Source organism: Rutilus rutilus, assembly GCF_951802725.1.
Source record: "Rutilus rutilus genome assembly, chromosome: 25".
Taxonomy (NCBI): Eukaryota; Metazoa; Chordata; class Actinopteri; order Cypriniformes; family Leuciscidae; genus Rutilus; species Rutilus rutilus.
The window spans coordinates 5,826,102-5,854,098 of record NC_140229.1 but is presented as its reverse complement, the minus strand read 5'-3'; the positions used below and the strand labels follow the sequence as shown (position 1 = coordinate 5,854,098).

Here is a 27,997-nt window from a genome sequence, read left to right as displayed (position 1 = left end):
GCTCACGTTGTAGTTTCATTCCGGATACTTTTATTGGTGGGACGCAGTAATAATAAACACGTGAGCGGTGTTTTGCTGCTGACAGCTGATATCTGAAAATCTTCTTGTGCGGTGAGCATGTACAATTTAGTTATTAATTTTATTTTGTTTATTACAAGAAATATATTTACCCCGCCGAGGAATGTTTTATAATGCTTTAGCTGCCGGAATATGTTCTACTATTGTAAAACAACAGGGTTATCTTTACAGTAATAAGTTCCTATGATATTCACTCTATTCTGTGAGGCATCTGAAACATCCCTTATAATTCGACATGTAAAATGTAACCGTGGTGACAATAGTTTCTGACAAAGTACCATTTTAATTGCCGTTATTGTTACTGTAAATCATAATAGATTCGTTTCTGTTTTAAGATGTAGCCTAATTATCGTTGTGTTATAGTTTTTATGTCATGACTGGGACTTTGTTGTATACCATCGTACTGAATATTTACACTTTTCACAATGGAATTTCAAAGCACTTTCATGGTAGCAAACAAAATGATATTGCCATGGCATTTCTATAGTCCCTTCTAGTTAGTGGAGTGACTGGTATTTTTGCGGAAACTATGGTTATATTAATTTATACTAATGTACCATATTATTGTAAATATTATATGATATCTTGTCTGGTTTTGCCAACTTGTTTTCTTTTCATTAGCACAGGTTTTGCATTTTTTTTTGGAATTGATTGATGCACTAAGCTAATGCACCTGAGTTTTTGAGTGAAAAAGTTCATTCAAGTTTATTAAAGTATAAAAGGGTCAGTAAATGATGACACAATTTTTCACTTTTGGGTGAACTCTCCGTTTAATTTAGCGATATAACATGGCATAACAAGAGAACAACCAAAAACACAAACATTTTCTAATTCTTCGGGAAGTTGTTATACCCTGTGTGAGCAAAATCGGTAAGTTTTATTCCAATTCAATAACATTAACTAGCATTTTTGGGAAAAAGGAAAATCTCAGGGTCAAAATGTCCAGAACACAACGTGAGGGTTTCAATGTCTGATCATGAACATATATTTTATCATTCTAACAGAACTAAAAATGACGAGGTGGGCCAGAGCAAACAACGTCCATAAAAACAAAGCAGCCGATGCCACACCATGGAAGCAGCTGAAAGCGAATAGGAATGCTGGAGAATCAGGAACTAGCGGCGGTGGTCGACACATCCAGCGAGGAGCAGGCGGAACGAAACCCAACCCGAGAAGGAAGAACGTAGAGCATGACATTGATGACGTGAATGGGTTTATGGAGTATTTAAAGCAGACCGGTCAGGAGCTGCAGAAAAAGACTCCGGCAGACCGGGACCTGAGAGAAGACGTGGCGACTGCGCTGAAGAAAGACGGACGACGAGAGCACAGACGGATAAAGAGGCAAAACGTTAAAAAGAATAATATGGTGAGGATTTAAATGCATGTAACATGATTGTAGATATGTGATTATTTCATATAAAGACTCATGTATTGAAGCTTCCACCAAGGAATAAAATAAATAAATAATATCTACGGAGCCCTGCACATGACATCAGACTATATATATATATATATATATATATGTCATATCTCGTGGCCACGAATTAAGAATTTGCTCTCTCATTTTAGTAACTCATGGCCACGTTGTACTAATTCATTCCCACGTTTTGATTTAATCCTTTAACGCATACCATGGGTCTTTATTGACCCGGAATGTCTACCCTCCTCCTCATTAATTATTTTAAGTTAGACATCCTTCTTACTATTCCTCAATCAATTCATTATAAACAAAATAAAAAAAAAAAAAAAAAAAATTGAGGTGTGCAAGTATATATATTTTTTCTGCACAACAATAATTGAATCTTTGATGAATGAATAGGTGCAATTCACCTTTATTCTGCAAGGTGGCAAAGTCTGATACACAATGATGAAGTGACGTTTCACTCATAGTTACTGCAGGTAGAAAACAAAAGAATAGGAAGTATCATCAGCAAAACTTGAAATAGCTCAGCAATTTACTGCAGAGCAAGTACTGAACGCCATCAAATAATAGTGTCACTGTCACTTGATGGTGGATCTGGTGAAGAAGCTGTCAGCGATCAAAATATTGATTTTGAAGATGTTAAAAATGATAGTTTTGGGGGTATGTTGAGCACTGGGAAATGAGCTCTGAGGAGGACGGTGATGATGGATAAAACATCTGCTCAAATTGAACCCTTCCAAGCACCAAACGGTAACAAAATATGCGTTATTTTATTCTTCTGTTATTGTTACTATAATAACAGGAGAGTTTTATATCATCGCGACAGGTAGAGATCCATCCATGTTAGATATAGATTCGTGTCGCTAAAGACCTGGATATGTAATAATGATTGGCGAAACATTCAGGCATTTAAGGGTTAACTAATAGTATATGTTTACTTGACAGTGATGCACAAAAATGCGTTTGTGTACACGACAACATTGTCAAAACGATCCCGTTCACTCAGAACCGTAAAACGATAAAAAATCTGCTGCCAGGCCAGTAGATGGCGATGTCACTTTGTAAAGAAACACTATGCGCCTATAGACTGAACACGTAATACACATGTGCATGACGTCACCATTTTCACATATTCACAATTTTGTAGTCTACATGGAGACGATAATGGTATCGCTTTCAAAAAACGTGCACTTTGAAACCCTGTTTTAAAAGTTTGCTTTTTCAGGTTAAAAAAGTTATATTTGCAAGATGTAAACTCAGAATTCTGAGGAAAAAAAGGCAGAGTTGTAAGATAAAATGTCGTAAATACCTTTTTATTCTGTGGTAGAAACAAACTTTTATACATATACTCTCACATTTTGGTTGTAGATTTGCTTTAACTGCAGGAAGCCTGGTCACGGGCTCGCCGACTGCCCGGAGGCAGATAACGATGAAGAGATGGGTCGCGGTATTTGTTATCGCTGTGGTTCCACTGAACATGAGATCCAGAGATGTCGCGCTAAAGTGGATCCTGCCATGGGTACGAGTTGAATGAGATGTCACGCACCTAAAATGTATGGAAATATCAAACCTGCTATGTTTTATCATATGAATGTTGCTGTTTTCTAGGGAATTACCCATACGCCAAATGTTTTATCTGTGGTCAGACTGGTCATCTGTCCAAAGCCTGTCCTGACAACCCAAAAGGACTGTATGCTGCAGGTCAGTGATTTACCCGTTTAACCCTATAAAGCCTAATGTATCATTTTTGATTAGAATATTTAGAGGTTTACTGAAACTGTTGTACACAATCTTCTGTCTTCTGATTGATAGTTTATACTTTTTTTTAGCAAGTAAAATGCCTTTAAGTATAATTGTAAAAAAGTCCACCTTTTTTTTGACTGATTTGTATTTTTAATATGTATTTTTTTGTATATTAAGTGAATTTAAGAATAACTTTTATACTTAGACATAAAGGAGCAACTTAGGTTTACATTATTATTATTTATTATTATTATTTAAATATCATGTTAAAATGTGAGTATCAAATGTCAGGCTTTTGATTAACGTTTATTTGTTCATCTGTCAATCATCACTGCATTGCATTATATGTTTTTCCCCACAATAAAACTACAGAGCTTTGATGATAAAACTAAGCATTTAAATATCATCTTACTAAGACATATTATAGGGAGATATAGAGTGAAAACTGATTATATATGATATATGACTGATATATATATATGCGCATTTTATGCAAGTATTTATCCTGCTATAAAACTCTCATTGATTAACATTACAAGCATCTTACTTTTTGGCCATAAAAATAACAAAATCTGGACCAAATTGCATATTTTTGCTCAGTTTGGGCCTTGGAATAAAACTGAGGTGTTTATTTCCTCCTTGAGTTTCAGCTGCAAATCCTCCTATATCATATATGAGCCATAAAATCTGATGTATCAAATTTGAAACTCAACAAAAACATTTTTTAATATTATGACTAAAGCTTCAATAAACTGTTCCATTTCAGAAGATTAGATTTTTTTTTTTTTGACTTATTTCATATGTCAGGACTTAAATATTTATGAATATGATAATATCTCTGAATCATCTTTAAACATGCATGTATGTGGTGTTTTGTTCCTGTAGGCGGTTGCTGTCGGGTTTGTGGCTCAGTGGAACACTTTCAGAAAGATTGTCCTGAACACCAGAGCTCAAGTGAGTCCACTGGAATATTTCTATTGTTTAAGTCAAACTGAAAACCGATACATTAAGCTCAAACTTCTTTTTTTGCAGCTAATTCTATCACTCTTGGCCGGCTGTCCAATAGAATCAGCGCTGACCACGAGGACGTGCATGTGCCTGTGAAGAAAGCACAACCCAAAAAAGACAAGGTGGTGGTGTTCTGATCAACAGCTGTTGGGGGAAATCTAGAAATGGACCATTTAACCGCTAATGTCTTCACCAATAACAGTTTGCCAAGGATGTTTTTACACACAAAAGTGGCTCTTCCTGTTTTGAGGCCATTTACTTGCTGTAAAAAGAGCTTTGTGATGCCTGAGACATCTCATATGTACCTGATCTAAAGATTTAATTATGGATTGTGTTTTAATGCTCAAGCTCGAGAGAAAATGAATATGAAAAGCAGCATTTATTTACAAGACACTTTTGTACAAATATACTCTATAAAAGTGGGATATTAAGTGTGTTTTCTGTGATGGTATATTATATTTATAGGAACAATTTTATAAATATGCATTCCCTGAAAATATACTTTGCCTTTTCTCACAAAACCCACACCACAGCTATAACGATAACACAGAGGAACTATATTATTGCAGTCAGGGTTTTTCCCAGCTGATGAATAAGAACATTGACAGCCAAGTCAGACATTAAAGTGTGTGAGCATTTAAATCGGCAAAACTGCATCACACACTTAGGATAAAAAGAACATTATTGTCTGTTGGTGTGGACAGTAATATAGTTATCTTTATGGTAATCTTTCTTGGTGTGAATGGGCCTTTAAAACCATATACAATGCTGTAATCGATAATTCTTTATATTGCTTAAAGGGTTAATTCACACAAAAATGACCCTCCATTGACAATGAATATTAATTTTATGTGAATAAAAGCCTAAATTAAATCTATTCATCATATAAAGCTATCGAGTCTCTTCAGAAAATTTGGACTAAACTGCTCAATTCATATGGATTAGTTTTATAATCTCTTTATGAACTTTTTGAAGCGTCAAAGTGGTAGTTGCGTAGCTGTCAACGGAGGGAGAGAAAGCTCTTATATTTCATCAAAAATATAATTATTTGTGTTCTGAAGATGAACGAAAGTCTTACGGGTTTAGAACGACATGAGGGCGAATAATTAATGACAGAATTTACATTTTTGTGTGAACTATCCCTTTAAGCATGGCAGTCGCTATCGTAACCTTAAATTAAATATAAATAAAAATATTGTCCTAGAACCACAATGTGGCGCATCAGAACTCTGTGTTAAGCACATCTCTCTCCAGAAAGGAAATGCAGGACATTGCCGTCTCCTCCATAGATTTGGACCAGCCCGCTAGGTTTCCCTCCACATAGGGCAGCACTCCAGAGGTCACCTGGTTGTAGTACGACACCTAGAAGAGCAGCCAGAAATGTTCATATTCAGCAGAAAAGTGTTTTATAGTTTTTATTGAGTTTCAGATGTTATAGTTGGTACCTTGCAGGTTAAAAAGCCCATTTCGTGAACGAGGAATCCTGCACATTTAGCTTCGCTCCGAATGGAGTTCTCCTCAGATGGAACTGTTGCCACGGTTACGGACCGGAGCGCTATGACGTATGGGTCTCTGTGAGGACAAAAATACATTTTGAGCCTCACATTAAAGATGTGTTCATCCAAAAATGAATCATGTTAACAGTGGAATCATACCCATTTTTGCAGGGTTGCCTTTTAGACAACAGGAACACGAAATCCCGACTTTTGCCTCCGTTAACTGTGGCGCATTTAATGTGATAAACGGTTTCCTCCTCATCTGCTTTCTCCACCTCTTCACAGCTCCTGGAGGAAACACGGAAGTATGCAGATGATGAGAAACACAATTTTACATGCGTTTGCAAAACTTTTAACACAGATAGAGGGATGCAGATGGCCTACAGATAGTTTTTGTCCCACTGTGGCCGTAAGCGCAGGTCGGCGAGCAGCGAGAACGCGTCAAAAGCCGCCGTTTTGACTTCCATCTCAACTCTTAAACACAACATATCTGCTTCCTCATGCACGTAAACCCCTACCTGCAAAAACACACTTATTAAAACACTGTAGATACTTTCTAGGCATATTTAGGTACATAATAATGTAATCACATGATAATAATAATTTGTTACATTTATATAGCACTTAGAAACATAGTGATGACCTTATCGTTGATGTTACTGGCCTCCCATCCCCGTTTTCCAGCTAAGACTGTGAGAGCTGCCACGTTGTTATACCCCAAATACACCTGCAGAGGGCAGAGATGTTACACCATGTTACAGAAGGTTTGCAGTAAATAAACTGTGTTAAAGGAGCTTTTTTACTTCCTACATGCAATGTGAAGTAATTTCTGCATCTGAAATCACATACTTTATGAGTAGGTACTTCTTTTGAATAAGTGATTACTTTGGGACCACTAAAAAAGTATGCTCTATATAAACCACCCAGCCAAAAAGTCGCTGTTTGGATTTTAATTTTAGGCAAATGCTTAAAAGTCTATGATTGGATGATTATTGCAGTGTTATGTTATGTTTCTAGCATGTTATATGTTTGGCAGAAGTTCTAACCCTCATTGATGGAGTGTGTAGCTTTTCATTTCTTAAACAACCATGTACGAGACACATCATAGCCATATTCCAGGATGACAATGTCAAGATTCATCAGGCTCAGATTGTGAAAGAATGGTTGTGAGGATCATGAAGAATCATTTTCCTCTTGATGAACCTCTTGATGGAAATACATGATTTTTAGTCTTTTTCTTTATTTTTCTTTATTGGATCAGACTTCCATAAGTCACATTTTTACACAAAACTGACCGCTGAAATCAACTTGTAGTACACTAGTGTTTTAAAAATGTATCACTGCAATGTCATTTACAAAACCGCAACATAATTTGATCAAAATTATACATTTTTAAATAAGCAGTATTATTTTATTATGTTTTATTCTGTATGCACCCAATGACTATTTTAAACGGATTATTTATTTAATTAGTTAGTCACCTACCTGATTACTTCTGTCCCATGGCACAGAAATTGGTCCCTCATCTCTTGAGTACAGAATGTGTTTTCTGGGGAAAATAAATTTGGAACGTTTCCTAAACAATTTGATATGTTTCCAAGAAAAAAGAAAAAAATTCTGTACAAAAGTATACCTGGCCATGCGAATTCTCTTCCTGACAATAGCACCAAGAAATCGTCTTTGTCCATCCTGAAAAAAATAAATGATATGATTTGTGTGCCTTTAGGTCGCATTAGAGCTATTTTACATAAACTTGTATATTAATATTAAGTGTGCTATCGTGTTGTTGAATGTGTAGATAACTCACAAGAGTTGTGTAGGTCACATCAGGAAAGGTCTGTTGCTCACCATCACATCCTGGGATGTAATAAATCATGGAGGCGCTGTTGATGTGTCTTGGTGTCCCTTCATTCCACTCCTCACAGTTATACGCCTCCACCCGAACACCCACCTCCACACTGATCGCAGAACAGGAGAACAATGAATTTAAAATATACCTCCGTTTATTATATGTTTTTAATAAAGTCAAAATGGACCCTATTATTATGAGAAGTGTGCAGCGGTGTGGTGCGGTGTGGTGTGGCGACGACCAAATACGTCATATTGCAAATGCATGTTGTCAAGAAAAAGAAAGTTTCTTTCTTCTGTTGAACACAAAAGAAGATATTTTGAAGAATGTTGGCAATCAAACAGTTGACCTTAGCCATTGACTTCCATAGTGTTTTTTTCCTACCATGGAAGTCAATGGCTACCGTCAACTGTTTGATTGCCAACATTCTTCAAAATATCTTCTTTTGTGTTCAACAGAAGAAAGAAACTCATTCAGGTTTGGAACAACATGACGGTGAGTAAATGATGACAGAATTTTAATTTTGGGTGAACTATTCCTTTAACAGTTGAATGCATGAAAAGGTCATTTTGTTCAGGATCGCACTTCTATAACAGCCAGGTGAGGTTTATGAAGCTACTGTACCTGGTCTGAAAGGCATTATTGACCATGGCTTTGAACACCAGTCTGTCGCCGACACTGGACGGACCTCGGAAGCGGAACATGTCCACAGCTCCAAGAGAGGTATAGGAGCCACCCAAACGACTAGAACAACAAAAACACATGTATAAGATGAAAAACACATACTGGTGCATTAGTGTCAGTAAAGAACTACACTACCCATAATAATCCAGAGGAGCGATCCAGCAATGTAAAGTCCGCCCACTCCCATGAATGTCAGAGAGTCAGTCAGTCTTACACTCTCAAACTACTTCAATATTTGTATACACTATGGTCAGAAGATTTTTTTCTTTTTAAATGATAAAGTCTCTTATGCTCACCTAGGCTGCATTTATTTGATCAAAAATACAGTGAAAACAGTATTATTGTGAAATATTTTTACAATTTAAAATAACTGTTTTGTATTCGAATATATTGTAAAATGTAATTTATTCCTGTGATCAAAGCTGAATTTTCAGCATCATTACTCCAGTCTTCAGTGTCACATGATCCTTCAGAAATCTGATGGTGCTATTTATTTTTAACTTAATTATTTTCATTTTAGATTTATATTTTTCTGTTGGCAATGATTTGATGATGTCATCCACGATGCTTCATGCATACTTTGTCATTTTGAAAATTTTACAAATACTTTTTTTCTTAATATTATCCATCCTCGGAGCTGATTGGTTTGGTTCATGGCTTAGAATAATTAATAAAAAAATCGATGTGAAAAATCCACTGTTGCACTATGATAACATCCAGCATGAACGCGCATGTATACCTGGCTGCTACTGTAGCCACATTCTCCATCCAGGCCATGATCTGTCCTCCAAACGTGTTTCCATGGTGATTAGCGTGTGGCGGCAGGACCAGCTCGATGCTCTCGACCCGCGTGTGCTCGGTCGACACCAAGGGCGCGATGGGTTTCCTGCTATACAGTCCTGAAATGCCAACAAATGCTGTTTAGCATGCAGTTTATCAGCTGCAACTTTCTGGATTGATGTGCACATTGACTCATGACTGGAACTTTTGATCCCATTGCCAAGTTGTTGTGGATCTAGCGGAGTCTCATATCTGTCCTCTGGCTGACTCTTTCAAGGGATTCTTTCCACCGGTTGTTCTTTCAGAATTTATTACCACACAACCTATGAAGTTTTGTTTCCACGACACAGTGAAGTTATTAGTAGTTCAATTCCCTGAAGTAAGCTAAGGGTGTGACTGTGACATAATTGCTCATAGGCTACATTCACTCTGCAAGCCATAGTCAGGGTTCACAGACAGGGTTTTTTAACTCTGTCTTTAATTACTCTCCCTCATGTTGATCCAAACCTATAAGACTTTCATTCATCTTCAGAACACAAATGAAGATCTTTTTAATGGAATCTGAGAGCTTTCTGTCCGTCCATTGACAGCTACGCAACTACCACTTTGACGCTTCAAAAAGTTCATAAAGATCGTAAAACTAATCCATATGAAGTCAGATCAGATCAGACTAGATTCCAATCAGATACACAGTTAATCACTTTTTCCTGCAGTCTGCAGTAGATCACTGGATTCAGCAACATTACCAGCCATGACCCTTCACTACTGCGCCATCTCAGAACCTCATAAATAGACTCAAGTGTACTAACTTAATGGCAAAGCTCAAGTAAAGCACTAACCCTTGTCTTGAAGGTTGTAATAGTCCTTGATGAGGCTTTTGAAGGACTCTTCATTGTAGAGACGGAGCCGTCGCCTCTCTGAAGCCAGTGAATGTTCCAGCATTCCCTCTACGGAGCCCTGAACGTCCAAGGGCCTCAGAGACACCTGAAGAACCATGAAAGAATATTTAGGAGTAATTTGTTTTTTAAAATATATCAAAAAGTCAAAGCATAAGAGAAAATGACTTTCTTTTCGGAGCCAATCAAATGTTCAGGTCTTGAGTTGTTTGGGATCATGCTCTCTGGCTGGGGTTTGATAAGACATTTCTAATTATAAAGCAATAGATCAAACGCAACGTTAAGAGTTTTGCTTGGTATTTTAAAGCAAGATTATATGTACTAAAATGAGTGTCTGCAGCTACTGTTGCACATAAAAAATATACAAAAACTGTCAATATTCAGATTAAATGAAAATATTTAAGAATCTTCTTAAGCCATAAGTATGATTTATTTCTCTGTCTGTAATCCACACTGATGCTAAAAATGTTACATTTTACAACTGTAATTCATATTTGTCCTTTTTGATCATTCGTTTTTTTAATTTAGTTAATTAAGTATTTAAATGTGAAGCATTTACAATAAAACACACATAGTGAGCTTAAAGGTGTACAACAAGTAGTTCATAATTTATTTGTTTTTATGTAATTTATTCCTATGATGCAAAGCTGAATTTTTAGCATCATGACTCCAGTCTTCAGTGTCACATGATCCTTCAGAAATCATGATTTGTAATATTATTGACTTAACTCTCACTTTTGATCAATTTAATGTGTCCTTGCTGAGTAAAAGTATTATTTTCTTTAAAAACAAATCTTACTGACCCCAAAACTTTAGATCGGTAGTGGAATACTTAGATTTGAGTGGGCTTAATAGGGTAATTTCCCCTAAATTCTAGGGTGTATTCTTTGCAGAGCCGTTCCCTCACCTTGTGTGTTCCTGTCGGTTTGGCGACGAATGTGGAGAAGGCCACACAAACCCTCTTCGTCACCCCGCTGAGCACCTCCTGTACTGTTACATAGATGCCCACCTGATAAAACACTGGCCTGATCAGACTTTATAGTTATTCCATTAATATTTAATACTGTGTATATGCTTTTCGTCTTGTTTTACCTCCATACTCGTATTGAAAGCCCTGTTAACTTTGGCTTTTATATTGATAACCTGCCCAACCCTGAAATACAGAGAGATATGATTATGATATGATATGATAAGATAAGAGATTAATATACCACATAACATGAGATTATTCACTAACACTAAACCTTGTCCTATATGATGACCTTAAAGGCCAGTTCACATAACTATGATGATAACGATAAATATATAGTTCTAAAAATCATTCAAAATACAAAAGAGTTCACACCACCACAAATATAATGACAACACAGAGAAAATATATCTTTTGAATCACTTTCAGAATTTTTTTTTTTTTTTTTTTCAGATGATGAACGATTAAAACTTTGACAGCCAATCAGAATCCATCCTGCTTTAAAAGAGCTCGAGCATTTAAAGCGGCAGTCGACAAAACAGCAGAGCATGATATCGTCTGCAGGTGTGGATGCTAATATAGTTATCGTTATGATTATAGTTATCGTTCTTGACGTGAACAGGCCTTAATCCTATCTTTAAAATCTGATTGATGTTGTTTCAGGACCAACAAGGATAAGGGACACTACCTTACGGTCTCTTCAAACTGAATATCATCCATGGAAGCCGTTACACACGCCATTCCTGCATGTCTTTCAGCTTAAAAGAAGACATGAAGAAAGAAGATTTATTACACGGACCACTATATATGAACCCTCAAAGATGGGTACACACATTGTTCAACTTTGCTTGTCACCGGTATTTATATTTCATGTGTCTAACTGGAGCAGAAACAGGAAGGAGATGAAGAGGACACGTGTTAAATCATTAATGCGTGTCTTCCTCAAGTGGCCGACACAACTGGATTCATGCGAGATTTGAGGGTGAAAGGTGTATGAATGTTAGTTACCTTCTTTGTTCATATAGTCCAAAGTTGACCTCTTATCTCAACCTACTCTCTGATGGCTCGATAACACACTAGGTTGTTTTGAAAAATAGGACATCTTACTGCATTGGCAGTCGAGAGCTTGTCGTTAAAGATCACTGTGTCATTTGTAAGATTAAGATTCATGTGAATTTATTTTAATATTTCACAATTTAGAAAAATTGAATAATGATAATAAATAATATTTTTAGAATAATACATTTTAATTATTTATTTATGATATATTAATTATTTAATAACATTTATTTAGAATAACAAGACATATTTTAATTATTTAAAATGATTAAATAATAATAATAATACTCCAAAAAAAATAAAAATCTGATTCTAAGAAGGCTGATATTTTTTAATGTATTTATACATTCAGACTGAATGATTCCACTCAGTTGGTCTACATGAAGATGCTTGAAATATTAAATATAAACTGAATTATAAAATTGATCAAATGAAGTAAAACACCATCAACAACATGCCATTAGAGGTGTTCTGTCCCAGTTCTGACAGTCTGACTTTATACTTCAAAATAAAAATAATATTTGTATACAAATCGAAAAGAATTAATAAAAAACACATGCAGATCATTATTATTCAAATACAAAACATTAGATAATTTAACTTAAAAGAAGTTGTTAATTCTGAATAAATCTCACAAATGTTTATGTTGAGATGAAAAGTCACGATAAATAAGAGCATAACCATTCAATAAATGTGTAAAGGGAAGCAAACAAGCAACCTTCTGCATGGTTTGGTAATCTCCCACAGCCCCACTCACCGGCCAGACAGGCGATAGTGTCCATCCACTTCAGCAGCTGTCCGGCACCCAGCTCTCCCTGGTGGTTGGCATGGCAGGGCAGGATGGACTGGCACATCTGCACCTCTACCGGGCCAGACCCATTCCTCCGTTCTTTCTCATGGGATCCTTCCGTGACTAACGCTCTTCTCGACCAGTTCTGATCCATGAAGCCGTGCTCAGAGACGTGGAGCGTTGAAACGACGGCAGGTCAGTCTGTTCCTGGGCTCTTATAAGGGCCGACACCAGGTGACCTTAACTCTGGCCAACTTGGATGTTCTGTGGGATCATGTGATGTGATCGAGCTGAATACCTGAGCTACTACAAGCTGCAGAACACCATGTCTCTGCACACAAACAACCTGTGCTGCAGTTCATTTTATGACACATTGATTGTGATGTAATCACCATGTGTGTGTATTATTAACATGTGAGAGCCATAAAGTGTGGACTGATGTAATATGGCAGAATTGAGGAGCTCTGTTGCACCAAAACAGCAAGAAAGACCAAGAACAAAAACTATAACAATAATTATATTAGTGTGTACACGACACATAATAATGTTCTGTTTATTCTAAACGCACGCTTAAGTTATGTCGTCAAAAGTTGCAAAGCTCGTCTTTTATTTGGATTTTTTTTATTGTCTGTCAATGTTTTTTTACTCATAAGTAAAATTAAAGGTGAACTAAGTAACTTTTTTACCTTAACTGAACAGCTTCGGAGTCATTGGAATGGTTATATTACTTATTGCGGGTTGAATGGTGGTCGTTTCGCACCCCCCTGGTGCCCGTGAGCGGAAAATACGCACTTGCAACTTTGGGCCGCCGTGTCAGGAAGTATCGCGTGATATCAGGTCTCGCGATGTAAACAATTGCTTTACGGCCAAAAGAAATCTGCTAAAATGCTGTCATTATTGCGCTCCCTCACGCTGTTCGAACCCGAATGAAGAAGACGTTTTAAAGAATGTCCCATCTGCTTTGATGTCGTTGATCTACTAGCCTCTGGTGTCTGAGAATCGCCAACGAGTTTTTACAATAGTGTTGTCAAATATCTATTCCGAAGCTGTGGGGGGAGCTCTAGAGAGAAACCTGCGAGCAAAAAGCGAGAATACAGCGAAGAAATCCCGAAACTACTGAGCCCCGCTTTAATGTACTCAAATCGCTCTGAAAGTGAGAGTTATGGCCCATTCACACCATCAAGACAACTATAATGACAAGAACGAACAAACTATATAAGAACAAACTTTATTAGTGTTGCGACGCAACATCTTGAAGCTGTCTACACGTCAAAGCGACCATTGCAATTCGGCAAATTTGAGTACCTCAGAAATATAATGGGTTATCACATGACTAATCCCCCATAGTAAACTACTCAACTTAAGAAATAGATATATATTACAAATAGATTTGCAACGGTTGTTTGTCAAGTCCAGTGTAGACAGTTTTAGCGCGGAGCTTTAAATAATCAAAGTCTATTAGGGTTGGTTCTGATTGGCTGTTAGGGCTTATATGATTCATCAGCTGGAAAAATCATTCTGAAAAGGCCAGTTCACACGATAACTATAAAGGTTTAATAATCGTAATCGAATAAATGTAAATGAACAAAAATATGAACTAAAAGTTTTAAAAATCTTTTTTATTCTATGAGAATAGCGAGGTCCACACCCCAACACAACACATCGCCAGCGCATAGATAACAACATTTGGAATCGATAACCATTTGCTTCCACACCTCATTTAAATATCTGTTTATTGTAATCATGTGCTGTAGTTACAGTATGTCGCCACTTCAAATGCTCGAGGTCTTTAAAGCAGGATGGATTATGGGTTGGCTGTCAATGTTTTTATCGTTCATCAGCTGAAAAAAAAAAATATATTGTCCTTAACTGTGGTGTGGACTTCCCTTTTTTTATAGATTTAGAACAATTATTACATCTCACCCTCCCTTCAGAGCGTCTCCAAAGCCACGCCTCCTCCAAAACACATGAACACACACAGCAGAGTCTGCAAAGTGTCACGAGAGACGGCGTTAAATTACCTCATGTCTCAAAGCACATAACATTACAATAATAATCAACGTAGAGAGCTCTAGTTTCACCAGCAGACTGCTGCAGATTACTTTGATATAGGGTTGCAAAATTCTGGGAATTTTCAAAGATGGAAACTTTCCATGGGAATTAATGGGAATTTAAGGGAATTAACAGGAATTTATGGGAATAAACGGGAATAAACTGGGAATTTTCAAAGTTGAAGGTTGGCTCTTCATAGGGAACTTAAATATAGTTGAGGAAAGTATATTTTAGCATAATCTTGACTAAAACAAACAGATGCCATTCAAATACACTTGAATATCCATGCCATTCCTCAATCACATGCACATAGCACACTGCTTACTGCATGGCTATTGAGACCACACCCCCTACTGGCACTGTGCATGCCTCCATCACATGTACAGAAGCTCAAAGCACAAGACTATTGAAGGCACACATTTGAGCCTGTGGACTAAATAAAGTGAAGTTTTGATGATATTATGGGGAAATATATTTACTAAATGTTTAAATTGCAAATATCACATACAAATGTATTCATCTAGTAGATAGCAAGCTGATAAGTTAGATGCTAAATAAGCTAGCATAACTTTATTTACCACATAAGGCAGATACTAGCTACTAGAGATGCACGATTACAATTTTCTTGGCCGATTCCGATTTCTCATTGAGTTTGACCTGCCGATACCGATTTTAACCGATTCCGATTTCATTTTTTCTAACCACTTTACAGCACCACAAATATTTATTTCCTATCTTGTCTTTAATAGAACATTTTGCATAGAACATAGAGATTTTTTTTTAACAGATAATCGCTATAAAATGGAACTATATAAATTACTCCTGGTGTGGCAAATTAAAAGTTAATTAAAATTAAACTAAAAGAAAGCTTATACCGTATATTCTGACTAGTTTACTCTTTTTTTATATATATATAAAACACCATATAGTACTTTTACCCAAACTGAATAATAAAAACAAGTTTAAATGGGTACATTTTTTCAAAATTTCCAAAATTCCCCAGCTTAACTTCACATGGAAATTTACCGGAAACTTTCCGCCCCTTTGCAACCCTACTTTGATAGTGTTGACACAGAAACACATAAATCCGAGTCTGAGAATCCGGTCTACAAGACATGAGATAACTTAACGGCGTCTCTTGTGATGCTTTGGCGACGCTGATGTGTTTTGAAGGAGGCGTGGCTTTGGAGATGTGGGATCTCATGCGTTCAAAGCTAGCTTGCTATCGCTAGCCTCTCCGAAATTGCCTACCCTACCTTTAACACATACAATCACACACAAACAAACAAAATGATCTGACAGTCTGTTAAACAGCAATGAGAAGCTTTATATCAGTATAGTATATACAAAACTTCTCTGTGTATTTACAAAAGTCAACACAAGGTAGAAAATGAACACTTCACAAAATCAAAAATTAAACATCAAATAAGTCAAATGAAAAAACACTTATGATAGGGTCTCTCTTGTCATCAGGCAAAAATCTGGGGCAAAAAAGGGCAAATGTTATTACAAATAAACACGAAAACACCTCAGATATTATACAGTATTGTTTTAAATAATTCACAGAGACACAGATGAATCAGACCCCCAAGCTATAAAAAATTCACATATATATTTTTTTAGAAATTTCGCAATAATAATATTATTAATAATAATAATAATTCCACTTGAAAAAAAAGCAAAAAAAAAAAGCAAAGCAAATCACAGTTTCTCCGGGTGACACAACAACGGCTGTATAAATAAGTTGATTATTAGAATGACAGATGTACGGAATTATAATTCCCATCCATGTGCCCGCACTCCTCTGAATGGACCAGTCTCCCTTTTTCCATAAAATCGTCCTTGCTTCCCGTATTCACATGCAAAGATTTTCACAAAGAAAACGTTGTAATATAAGAGCAGTAAACGTTGTCACATGATTAGTATTTTCAAAACATGATAGAAATATGCTTCGGTAACTGCGACGATCTCGTGTTGTTTGCTCAGTTCGGTTCCGGAGGACGTCCCTTTCGCGTCCCCAAATTAAGATGGCAAAATGGTGCACGATGGATTTTTTTTTTTTAAGTGTACATATGGAATGGCTGTTCTTCGTAGGCATCGTCCTGAAAAAGAAATCTCCTGTATATACAGACAAAACTCCAGGGTGTTGATCAAGATTGGACTGCATTTGAGGAGCACAGATGTCTGAAGGCCGAATGCAGCACGAAATGATAAATTACAGACGTCAGTTGGAATTACATACACATTTCCATTAGCGACAACTCAACCTGTTTCAATAAAATACGAATCAAACTCTCTCGTCGATGACACAAAGACAATTATGAATCAATTACAGTGCGTGCTTGCTGGGAAATAGGTTTGTATCATTGTGATTCTGCACAAGGTTTCCTGATCTGTCTTTTTACGAACTCGACCCCCATTGCATCTCAAGTGTTTCCGGCGATAAATACATTTTACGTAGATCTGTCCATTTACATCATATTTCAAGAAAATATGATTTGTTTTTGTTAAAAACAGAGTACATGTCCGTAGTCTTTCTTTCGAGCTCGTACAAGGATCAATATACGTCCTTTCATACACACATGCACATGTAATTCTGAATGTACACCCACATATATACACAAAGATATACGTAAATATAGACAGGTTGTTGGTTCGTCATTCTCGCCCCGTCGTGGTTCGGCGTCGTCCCTCGGTGTGACGCGGCCGAGGAGGTGAAAGAATGATCTTTGAAAACAGAATAAACGAAAGAAGGAGAGAGAAAGGAGAGGCTTGGACCCATATTCTTCAGAGAGCAGAAGAGGGCTGGCTACAGCGCGCTTGCACATGTCCTGTGTCGTGTGGTGGAATCCACCTGGATTTCCAAACGAGGTCTTCACACACTCATGGTCATGTTTGGAGAATACTACAAGGACATAAGAGTAAAAAAAAAAGAGTTTATATACCATACCATACACTTTTAGCATGATATTTTAACAGCTGACCAAACGTTAGTCGATGAGAAGCGGCTTGGTTGATTCAATTTTTATTGGAAGTGGCAAAGTCACGCATTCTGTGACATAGATATATACATAGATGCCTCATTAGCCGCTATACATAAGCCGTCCATCATAATGGAACGGTCAAAGCCGGTCCGTGAACATTCGAGAGCAAGTTGACACATGAATATCTATATCTATATATTCAGCAGATGATTTTGCTAAACTAACACAACATTAAAAAGTTACCATAGTAAAAACCTGTAATATTGAGTTAATACATATAAAAACTAGGGCTGCTGATTTAATGCATTAACTTAATTAGTTATGGGGGGAAAAAACGCATTAAAATTATTAACGCAAATGCACCCGCCCGCCTCAGACCATCTGACACTTCATAGTGTTGATTGGTGACGAACATGATGAAGGGCAACAACTCTCTCACTTTTCTCATTTAACACAATAATGACTTTAAATTATCTTTTGGGGGTCATTTCTCAGGCAAATTTGATGTGCGATTAATTAATCGCCACATTGTATAATCAATTCGATTTAAATCTCGACAGTTTCACAACCAGAAGCTGCGCAATGTTGCGGCATCATTGATTCTCACTGTGAGTGACGACAACTTGACCGTTCCAATATGGCGGGAGCGCCGACGTGTATGGAGCTCTCGAATGTGGTTTCTACATATACATATCTATGGTCCGTGACGGATAGATAATTAACACGGCTGGTCCATGTGGTAATTAAGTCGGGCAGGTAATCCATGACCATTCTTGACCTCAAATATGGCTGAATATTGTGATGAATTATATGTAAGATGATTAAAATTTAATCTTAACATGTTTATAAGGATACCAAGAGTATGTGATTTTGGTTACGAGTGGTTTCAGAAGTTTACAATACATATTAGAACGAAAGGTATTGATAAATCATGATTTGTTCAAACGTTCGTACGCAGATTTCACACACAAATTTGTGTGTACGCATATGCTTATTGAATGAGACCCAGTGGCTCTTGTTCAAGGTACTTTCAGACAAGGAAATGACATACGCTCTCATTCTGGAAAGGGTTGAGGAAATTTCCACCCATCTCTCCGTCATCTCGTGGTGTTCCAGGCTGGTTGCTCATGCTTAGGTTACCAGGAGAGTTCTGCACAGATAGACAGAAGTTTGATTTTACAGTTCAATACGTTTTGCAGACATTTAAGCAAGAATCGTGTTATAATGTAATTAATGAGCATATCATGTAATTAATTTGATAAAATATTGAATACATTGACAGCTTGATTTAAAATATGAAAACAACTCTTACCTTAGGCATACTGTCCATGTCAGCTGACCCTAAAGAATTAAAAATATACATTTCAGATTAAAAAAATTGTATAGTTGCAAAGGCAGTACTTTTAAAAGGCATGATTAATCTTTAATGACCACAAGGGGGCATAAGCAGGCAAGGCAAAAAATGACAACAAATCAGGAAAATCAAGCATGAAAGCTGCAATTTCACATTGAATTATGACATGCTTTGATACTCCTCAAGCAAAGTACACAGCACTCAAAGATGTCCAATAGTACTATCTAAAGTGGTTGTTTGTACAAGAAACACTCTTACCTAATGATCCATTCATGTGATGCGGCTCCATTCCCGCCATGCCTCCCATTGGACCGTCTCCTCCAGGACCAATAGGGAACTGTCAAACACACACATAATTATGTAAAACACACATTAAATTATGATATTACAACAAGTGCAGAGCAGAAAGTACAGTATGAACAAATGCAACTCAAAATGAACTGAGATGCATGTGTGCAAATATTTTACATTTGTGATGCTGTCTTACATTTTGCCGGTTTCCTCCGGGCGGCACTGCGCTGATCATGGTGTACATATTTTCTCCCGAGTTCGTCGAGTCTGTACAGAAAGAGCCAAACACTTAAGCTCATCGACAATATTTCAGATAATGCTCCACTGATGATTGTAAAATGTATTTGGACACTTTTGGTCAATTGACACATTTTAAATATCACTATATCAGTAAACGCAATAAATAAAATACTTAAAGGCATTTAATATTTAAAAAAAAACTGTACATATATTCAACATTAATAATGCAAAATTTTAATAAAAATATATTAAATAAGTAAACAATTATATACATGTATATAAATAATCTTGTATATAATAGTTGATGTATTAAAATCTTTAACACTAAAAACATTTTTTAAACATTTTATTGTTATATTATGCAAGGTTAAATAATATATCAAATTCATAGATATATTGATAAATATAAATAAAATACACATAAATATATATAACATCTTGCACACTTTAAAAAGGTTGTATATATAAAAAATGCTACTATTATAGTAAAAAATATAAATTATTATAAACAATTAAATTATTTAACTATAAACATTTCTACTGTTATAGTTAAAAATTATTTTAAATAAAATATATGAAATAAATAAATAGAATTATTGTATGTACGGTATATAAACACATTTTATATAATAACTTGAATATTAAAATCATTAACACTCAAAAACATTTTATTTTATTTTATTGTATTTAAAAACTGCAATGTTAAAAATATATACAATTAATAAATATATAGATACATTTTATATTTTCTATATTACATTTTTTATTTAATTTAGATAAATTTAATGTTTACGATTTATATGTGTGTGTGTGTTTTATTTATATTTATCTATATATTTATAACTTGTATATGTTTTTAACATTGCAGTTTTTAATTATAACAATAAAATATTAAAAAAAAATTTTTTTGAGTGTTAATGATTTTAATATATATATATATATATATATACACATATATATATAATAAATACAATTATTATCCCCCTCGATATATATGTTAATTATTAAATTCAACTTTGCATGAAGAAACAGTGCAGTCCTACCTGCAGGGCTAGGCATGATGGGAGTCCCTGGGGGCCCTCCTCCACCCGGTGGACCCTGAGGAGGAGAAAAGACAAATATTGTTCTAAATCTCATGTAACACAGTTTAATTAGTTACATTTGAATGCACTTGTGGCATATACATGTGTAAATGTGAGGATAGCCCTGAGTATGTGTGTGTGTGTGTTCATGACAGAGGCCTGAGGCCCTTGCTGTGGTCAGCACTGTGCATATCTGCTCTATCCTCCCTCTTCCCAAATCTAATTATCTCTCCTCCTCTCTGCTGACTCGGCTCTGCCTTCCCGAGCACCTCGTCTTGTCTGGCTGCTTTCAGTAAGCTACCACAGCTTCCCCTCCACAAATCATCTCAGCTGGGAGTTACTGACAGCGTTTTAACAGAATAACTTGTGTAAATGTCTTAAAACGACATGTTTAATCACACTGCGTTTCCATGTATCTGATGCATCTGGTAAGGACTTTCAATGTGCCTCATTCAAGCAAATATATAATATTATAAATATAACAAAACATGTAACACTATAACAATACGTTTTATATATTTATTTTTGAAATATAACAAAAACAATAAAAATATATTTTTTTAAAATGTTACAAGATTTACAAGAATAAACCCCCCCCCATAGAGTCATAGACTCTTAAATATTTGCCTATATAATTAGCAGCTTCTTTTTTTTTTGTGGCCTGGCAGTATATTTATTCTTATAATTTGGATCCACTGCTGAGGACACAGGACTATGGAAAAGATCTTGCGATCTGATGAATCTCTTCATGGCTGTTGGAGGTGTGTAAATGGAGAGGGTCACGGCTCTTACCACATAACTCCCTGGAGATGCTGATGAATACGGGATCTTAAATGCCACATGGATCCGATCAGACAGAAAAAGAGAGAGAATGTCAACAAAGCAGATGCTCTTTAAGTGCAAACATTTACGTATCTAAAGCTGTAGTGACTGACATTTCACAACGAATGATTGTAGAAATGACTCACCGAGTTGGAGTTTGGTGGATTTGGCCACGGTCTTCCTCCGGGACCCCTATAATAAGGCGAGATGTGTTGTACTCATTAACTTTTCTAAGGCTATGGTAGGAAAATAGTCTTTGTTTTATGGCAAATGCATGTTAGTGTAACAAGAAGTATGTACATATTCATCCCAGGCATCCCAGGACCTCCAAGAGCATTGAGTGGTGGTCTCATGCCCCCTCCATATGCCTGGAACAATAACAAAAAAAGAAGAAATGTAGCAAAGAGTCTTTGCACATGGTTAAGATGAGCGATCCAAACCTATGGTCTTACCTGTGGCCCAAGAGGAACCATCCCTCTGGGCGGAGTCATTCTCTGCATAGCTCCGCCCATATTTGGATGACCTGTCCAATCAAAATGGAAATGAGGAAATTAGCAAGTGGCAAACACATTGACAGATGAATCTCAAAAGCTTTCAAGAAATGGAGGCTAATATTGTTATTGTTATAGTTATCTTTATAGTTATTGTTCTTGGTGTTAACAAACTTCAAGGTGAATGTCATGAAAGAGCCTAAGAAATGTTTTTTAAAAAATCACCTCCCCAAAAATGTCTACATTTATTTATTACATTTTATTTATTAAAAATGAATACATTTATAATACCATATTTAATATGGAAATATATATAGCCTACTTTAATTTACTTTCTTTCTTAAGGTGAATCTCATGAAAGCTATCAAGAAATGTAAAAAAAACCCATCTCATCTCTTCCCAAATATTCTATATGTTTCTAAATATATTTGAATATAATAATAATAATAATATATTTCATATGGTAATATTAAATGTTTCCTATGGTAAATCTCATGAAAGCTGTCAAGAAATGTTGAAAAATGTATAAATAATATTGCACCACACCCTGATTAATATTTTCATGACAATGAATCATCAATAATTGAATCTAATTTCAGTTAGTATAAAATAAAAAAATATAAAATCAATTATAAAGTATTTAAACATCGTGGAAGTATTTAATTTATGCTAATTAAAAAAAAAAAAAAAACATCATTGTGTCCAGACTTGATTTCCATTAATGCATTACCATAATGAGAATGAGATTTTTTTCCCCTCCACATTACGGTAATGAGAATTCTGGGGGAAAAGTGCTTAATTGCTAAGAAAATAATGTCATAATGGAGAAAATCTTAACGGCCCTAAAATAGGCTTCGACTTTCTTTATGCAAAATATAATTTCTTAATTTTTTGGTGATAAATATGACCAAACATTTCACCCTATAAGATGGTTTAATTAATTATTCGCAAACAAACCTTGTTGTCTTGATGGGTCCATGCCACTGGGTAATAACGGCTGGTTTCCAGGGACTCCACCTAATGCCTGAACCAGTGAGATACAGTACGAATTAACATACATTTGTCAACATCGTCCAAGCAGGGGTAGTTGAGGCCCATTAGCTGCCCTTGGGCTATGACATTAGATCAGGACCCAAAATATCACATTCAGACGAGCGAGACAGTATGACTGGCTGGAAATATAATGTAGAGCCTTAAGGGACAGCAAAAGTACTATTAGAGGGAGATATTAGTCTTGGCTGAAAAGTCTTAGTATGACTCACAGCAAGTTAATTAGACAAGACTAAAATAAAACATTTAAAACTCCAATCACTCCACCATCAGTGTGTATTTCTGTACAAACGGATACGCACCTGATTGGGTATTCTGAGAGGTGGTCTGGGGCCGCCAGGATAGCGCGATGACATGAAAGGCTAGAAACAAAGAAGAGATATCATATATGATTATAATTAGCAAAAAACATCTTACTCTAAAGTCAACATGAAACCAAAATTAAGAAACATTCCTCTGTATTGGCTCACGAAAAAACACCATCTGACCATCTATGTAGTCTTTTTTAAGAACTAACTGAACTAGCTTTTCTTCAGCTCTAGGGGCATTTACTTAAAGCACCAGCAAGATCAATAGCACCGAGAACGTCTCCGGAGAACAGAAAACAATTATTTCCAAGCATCCAACCGAACAAGGCCATTTCCACCTCCACGTCTGAGGTGAGATTAAGAAAAAACCCTTGATGACAAAGTAAACATACTATATGTATCTAAGACCAAGAGGCTCAAGAAAATAACCATATATAGACTTTTTTCCTTGGATAAGTCAAGATGATGATGAGACGTCCTTAATGCCTGCAATTTCGGCAATCCTATAAGATCATTACAAATCACATTGTGCGACATGGATCTGGTAAACTTGGGTACGACAATGTATGCAGACTGTACGATGATGACACCGATGATTGAATTGTAGGCTACGACGCATATAGAAGAATAAAACGTCATTAGCATGCGCTAGTGGTAAACAAACAGAGCAAGATGAATCACACTTTGGCAATTGTGGTTTTTATGTGCGCTAAAAAAAGCAGATGAAGTGAAAGCGGAGAATATGGTCATGGCTAGGGAAAAGAGGCCAACTTGGCATGCAAATGAAGCTTGAGGTAAGTAGTTTTGAGTTTTAGCGCCATGTCGCGTTGATCAATACACCATTTCATGTTGCATTTTTATTGGCTAGTCAGTAGACGTAGGTCGCGGCAACACACTGTGAGATGATCATGATACATTTCTGATACTGTCAATTTTTTTCCGCAGGCTATCTTTGGTCGCAAGACCGTGAATGACCTCTCTCACTGTACGACATAAGACCACCGATAGGAGCCACAACCAAAGAAATCGCCACGATTGGTCATGTTTCATCTGGAACATCTCAAAATCGTACAGGCATAACTCTTTCCCCGCCATTGACGGAAATTTCCGGCTTTCTGTGTTTTCACTGTTATACGGTAGGGGGCGCTATTGCGCATCTTCTGAAATAATACAGAAATAAGGCTGTGTCCACCAAAGCGTTTTTAGCCAGCTGAAAACGCTAGGCGCTCTGATGAAAACGCCTAGCTGTGGGCGCTTTGCTTGTTATGATACGGAATATCCGCGAATGTGTTAATAGTATCACATTTCACACATATTTAGTTTCTGTGTTGATTCTATATTAAAATGTCGATACAATGTAACATATTTTCTTTAACATATTATGCTTCTTGTTGTCATCTGTTGACGTTGTACAAGCAGAATGTGTGGTCAGTGTGGTATTAGTCCCGCCTCTCCTCCACTGTGATTGGACGATTGGGTAAAAAGTGACAGTGATGAGCGCTGCGTTTTACCCAAAGCTGAACATTCTCCAACTCTCGGTGATCGGTAAAATCACAGAGTGAAAACTCGTTACGCTCATGGCGTTTTAAAAATGCGACGCTCCCATTGGAAACAATTGGAAAAATACGCCAGCCGCGTGAAAAAACGCTTTGGTGGACACACGGCCTAAGCGATAAAAAGCGGGGTTTGAGTTGTGACTATGTGACTATATCAGCATGGAAAATTGTTTATATAAAAAAAGAGACTAAAATCTAGTTAAAAAAATAAAAACTTTACCAGAAGAGGAGACAAAATATTACAGACTAGTTTTTAACAAGCCTATAGGAGCTCTGAGCTCATCTTGCCAAGAGTTTCAATCCCCCGAGTTTTACTTCATCTTTCCAATCTACTCTGCCAAAAATTCGCAGATGATCTGAAAACACCAACGATCATGTATGTTTGAGTTTGAGAATCTCAGTTGAGATTCTGCACAGTCAAAACCACATCAAACAATCTGATGAGCTATAGAAAGAATAAAAGTATTAATTTCTTTCTTACTGACCCCAGAGTTTTTATACATAGAGTCTTGTTGTGACGTTGTACCTCTCTGTAAACAAGTGAAGAGTTAAAAGTGATCAGTTCACAAGGCTTTGGATTCTCATTTCAGAGATCAAAGCTCAGACGAGGGGCCGATCTGTCTCAGAGCCAACGTCTATCCATAATTAAGGGCAATGAGAATCAGTCATTATTATGTGAAATTTGGACATCTTCACACTGTTTTCATGAAAATGCATTTCTTTGTTCATCAAAGAGAACGTAGACTTGGAGAGAGATCATGTTGTGACCTGAATGTGCTGGATATGTTCAAAATGTCAGCCATATTTCTGTATATCTGTGCAGCTCTTATAAAATACCAGCAGAATTATTGAAGTCTAAACAAAAGGTTGGGAGGTCAGTATTAATACTTCTTACTTCAATGCTACTACATAAGGAATATTTCCGAAAACAAAAAAGTAAGAGTAAGTTTGGATTTTCCTGTGCCGCTGAACAGTCGCGATCACCTTAAGAGGTAACCATGGCAACAGCAGGCTGCTCCCTTTCTGTGCTCAGGATCCATATTGGCGGATACATCGATAAAACATAAAAACAGTCATTATCTATCACTTTATTAGATTTACAATTCACATGTGTTCAGGGTTCTCACTCTTTTTGACCAATGCACTTTTATTAGAGTGATTGCAGCATTTGTGCATGGTTAAAAGCATTTTGATGCAAACTGATTCACTAATGAATAATTCAGACCATTTTAAACCATTTGACTGATCTCTCACAAAGTTTTACTCAACACAAGATCAGTGGAATCTACATAAATGCAATATTGTAGCGCAGAACGAAACTAGAAATACATTTAAAACAGTTTTTTTTCCAGGAATTTGATGTTTTGGCTAACTGTATTAGGTGTTCCTAACAGTTTGGACCTGAAAAATTACTTAATTATCTATAAGCAGGGCTTGACACTAACTTTTTTGCTCACTAGCCACATGTGTCTAGTGGTTTTCCAAAGTTACGAGCCACTTTCACTGGCCACAATTTCATTATTATTAGGCTGCTATAAATATTTCAATTTCATTATTAGGCTGGTGTCACTTTAAGATCTGACGCACGGACCCATCATACTGTTTTAAATAGCCAATATACAGTGCTATGCATAAGTTTAGACACCCATACTAAAGTTGACTAAAAAGAGGAATAAAAAATCATCTTTTGGAAACTGAACTTAATGCCTTAATTTAAAAAATTAGGAAAAATCCAACCTTTAAGGACACCAATTTTCTTTGTGAATGAATAATGTATCGTAAATAAATAAATGTTCTTCCTTAAAATACAGGGTGCATAAGTTTGGACACCCCTATGTTAAATTCCCATAGAGGCAGGCAGATTTTTATTTTTAAAGGCCAGTTACTTCATGGATCCAGGATACTATGCATCCTGATAAAGTTCCCTTGGCCTTTGGAATTAAAATAGCCGCACATCATCACATAGCCTTCACCATACCTAGAGATTGGCATGGTTTTATTTCAGTTAGTCTAATAGCTAGTTTGATTTGCATTGAGAGATGATCTTATGGAAAGTACCCCATGCCAATCTCTAGGTATGGTGAAGGCTATGTGATGATGTGGGGCTATTTTAATTCCAAAGGCCAAGGGAACTTTATCAGGATGCATAGTATCCTAAAAAAAAAATTAAAAGAAATACTTAAAAATAAAAATCTGCCTGCCTCTATGGGAATTTAACATAGGGGTGTCCAAACTTATGCACCCTGTATTTTAAGGAAGAACATTTATATATTTACGATACATTATTCATTCACAAAGAAAATTGGTGTCCTTAAAGGTTGGATTTTTCCTAATTTTTTTAATTAAGGCATTAAGTTCAATTTCCAAAAGATGATTTTTTATTCCTCTTTTTAGTCAACTTTAGCATGGGTGTCTAAACTTATGCATAGCACTGTACTTTATGTGCACGCATTTTGGTTGTGAGCACAACATCTACGGGAATGAGTAAAATGATGCTAAATACGCACAATCCCTCGCCGAAATTCAAGCCCTGTAACACCAACAATATTCATCCGGAAACAAATTAAATGAGTGAGTTAAGGGACGCGGGTTTGTGTGTATCACTGTCAGAGAGCGAGAGGGTGTATCTTGTAGAAGTGTTTTAGATATTTCAATATCAATATGTATCGAAAAATCGATATTTTTGATAACACTAGATTGCACGTAGTTTTTAAAAGACTACAATTGAAAAATGTACATTATATCAAATTCAACCAGCCAAAGTAGGAGTAACACGCCACTGCTGAAATACACCCGCGTTTGGCTTCTGAGTGTTGGAATACCGATTAGAATCGATATTTCATTGAAAATGAACATGATGCGAACTCTATCTCGAAAACGCTCATGCAAACAAAGGAGGACATTTCAGTTTTGGATTAAAAAGTGGGATGCATTTTGAAGAGTAGACCCTTACATTGAAATGTATGCTGTTGTTTCTTGGATTCGTCCGAA

At 36.2% G+C, this 27,997-nt stretch overlaps 3 protein-coding genes across 8 annotated transcripts in view; 1 reads left to right on the top strand and 2 right to left on the bottom strand.

Annotated features, from left to right (window-relative positions):
• Window positions 1-5: 5 nt before the first annotated feature.
• Window positions 6-4,688, top strand: zcchc9 (zinc finger, CCHC domain containing 9). Its single transcript, XM_084401266.1, has 6 exons — window positions 6-111; window positions 1,083-1,444; window positions 2,870-3,020; window positions 3,110-3,202; window positions 4,130-4,198; window positions 4,277-4,688. Exons 2-6 carry the CDS (start codon window positions 1,091-1,093, stop codon window positions 4,387-4,389), a joined length of 780 nt encoding a protein of 259 aa, XP_084257392.1. The 5' UTR covers window positions 6-111; window positions 1,083-1,090; the 3' UTR covers window positions 4,390-4,688.
• On the bottom strand, window positions 4,613-13,094 carry acot12 (acyl-CoA thioesterase 12). Of its 2 annotated transcripts, XM_084401265.1 has the most exons (15): window positions 12,744-13,094; window positions 11,616-11,685; window positions 11,050-11,110; window positions 10,865-10,966; window positions 9,901-10,045; window positions 9,021-9,180; window positions 8,222-8,341; window positions 7,556-7,706; window positions 7,382-7,437; window positions 7,234-7,297; window positions 6,392-6,475; window positions 6,133-6,266; window positions 5,908-6,036; window positions 5,698-5,824; window positions 4,613-5,614 (listed from the first exon to the last, which is right to left on the bottom strand). In XM_084401265.1, exons 1-15 carry the CDS (start codon window positions 12,928-12,930, stop codon window positions 5,474-5,476), a joined length of 1,731 nt encoding a protein of 576 aa, XP_084257391.1. In that variant the 5' UTR covers window positions 12,931-13,094; the 3' UTR covers window positions 4,613-5,473. The 2 variants fall into 2 exon arrangements, with proteins under 2 accessions (XP_084257391.1, XP_084257390.1); XM_084401264.1 differs by having other exon boundaries at window positions 7,234-7,437.
• Window positions 13,095-16,134: 3,040 nt separating this feature from the next.
• Window positions 16,135-27,997, bottom strand: part of ssbp2b (single stranded DNA binding protein 2b) — a 78,128-nt gene continuing 66,265 nt past the window's right edge. For 4 of the 5 annotated variants that reach the window (XM_084401255.1, XM_084401256.1, XM_084401254.1 and 1 more), the window contains 12 exons: window positions 23,445-23,504; window positions 23,050-23,116; window positions 22,054-22,124; window positions 21,902-21,969; window positions 21,748-21,793; window positions 21,572-21,607; window positions 20,741-20,795; window positions 19,654-19,724; window positions 19,425-19,503; window positions 19,125-19,153; window positions 18,864-18,962; window positions 16,891-17,733 (listed from right to left, as the gene is read on the bottom strand). In XM_084401255.1, coding sequence (XP_084257381.1) covers window positions 17,704-17,733; window positions 18,864-18,962; window positions 19,125-19,153; window positions 19,425-19,503; window positions 19,654-19,724; window positions 20,741-20,795; window positions 21,572-21,607; window positions 21,748-21,793; window positions 21,902-21,969; window positions 22,054-22,124; window positions 23,050-23,116; window positions 23,445-23,504 — 711 coding nt within the window. In that variant the 3' untranslated portion in view covers window positions 16,891-17,703. Of the gene's footprint in view, window positions 17,734-18,863; window positions 18,963-19,124; window positions 19,154-19,424; window positions 19,504-19,653; window positions 19,725-20,740; window positions 20,796-21,571; window positions 21,608-21,747; window positions 21,794-21,901; window positions 21,970-22,053; window positions 22,125-23,049; window positions 23,117-23,444; window positions 23,505-27,997 lie in introns of all 5 variants that reach the window. The other variant, XM_084401257.1, reaches the window with a different exon arrangement.

Excerpts from the sequence above, each read along its gene's own strand:
- zcchc9 (XM_084401266.1), top strand. The coding sequence starts at position 1,091 with ATGACGAGGTGGGCCAGAGCAAACAACGTCCATAAAAACAAAGCAGCC. Across the intron at positions 1,445-2,869 it reads ACGTTAAAAAGAATAATATG|ATTTGCTTTAACTGCAGGAA; the intron begins GTGAGGATTTAA and ends TTTTGGTTGTAG. Across the intron at positions 3,021-3,109 it reads TAAAGTGGATCCTGCCATGG|GGAATTACCCATACGCCAAA; the intron begins GTACGAGTTGAA and ends GCTGTTTTCTAG.
- acot12 (XM_084401264.1), bottom strand. The coding sequence starts at position 12,930 with ATGGATCAGAACTGGTCGAGAAGAGCGTTAGTCACGGAAGGATCCCAT. Across the intron at positions 6,267-6,391 it reads CCAGTAACATCAACGATAAG|GTAGGGGTTTACGTGCATGA; the intron begins GTCATCACTATG and ends GTGTTTTTGCAG. Across the intron at positions 6,037-6,132 it reads CAGTGGGACAAAAACTATCT|GAGCTGTGAAGAGGTGGAGA; the intron begins GTAGGCCATCTG and ends TGTTTCCTCCAG.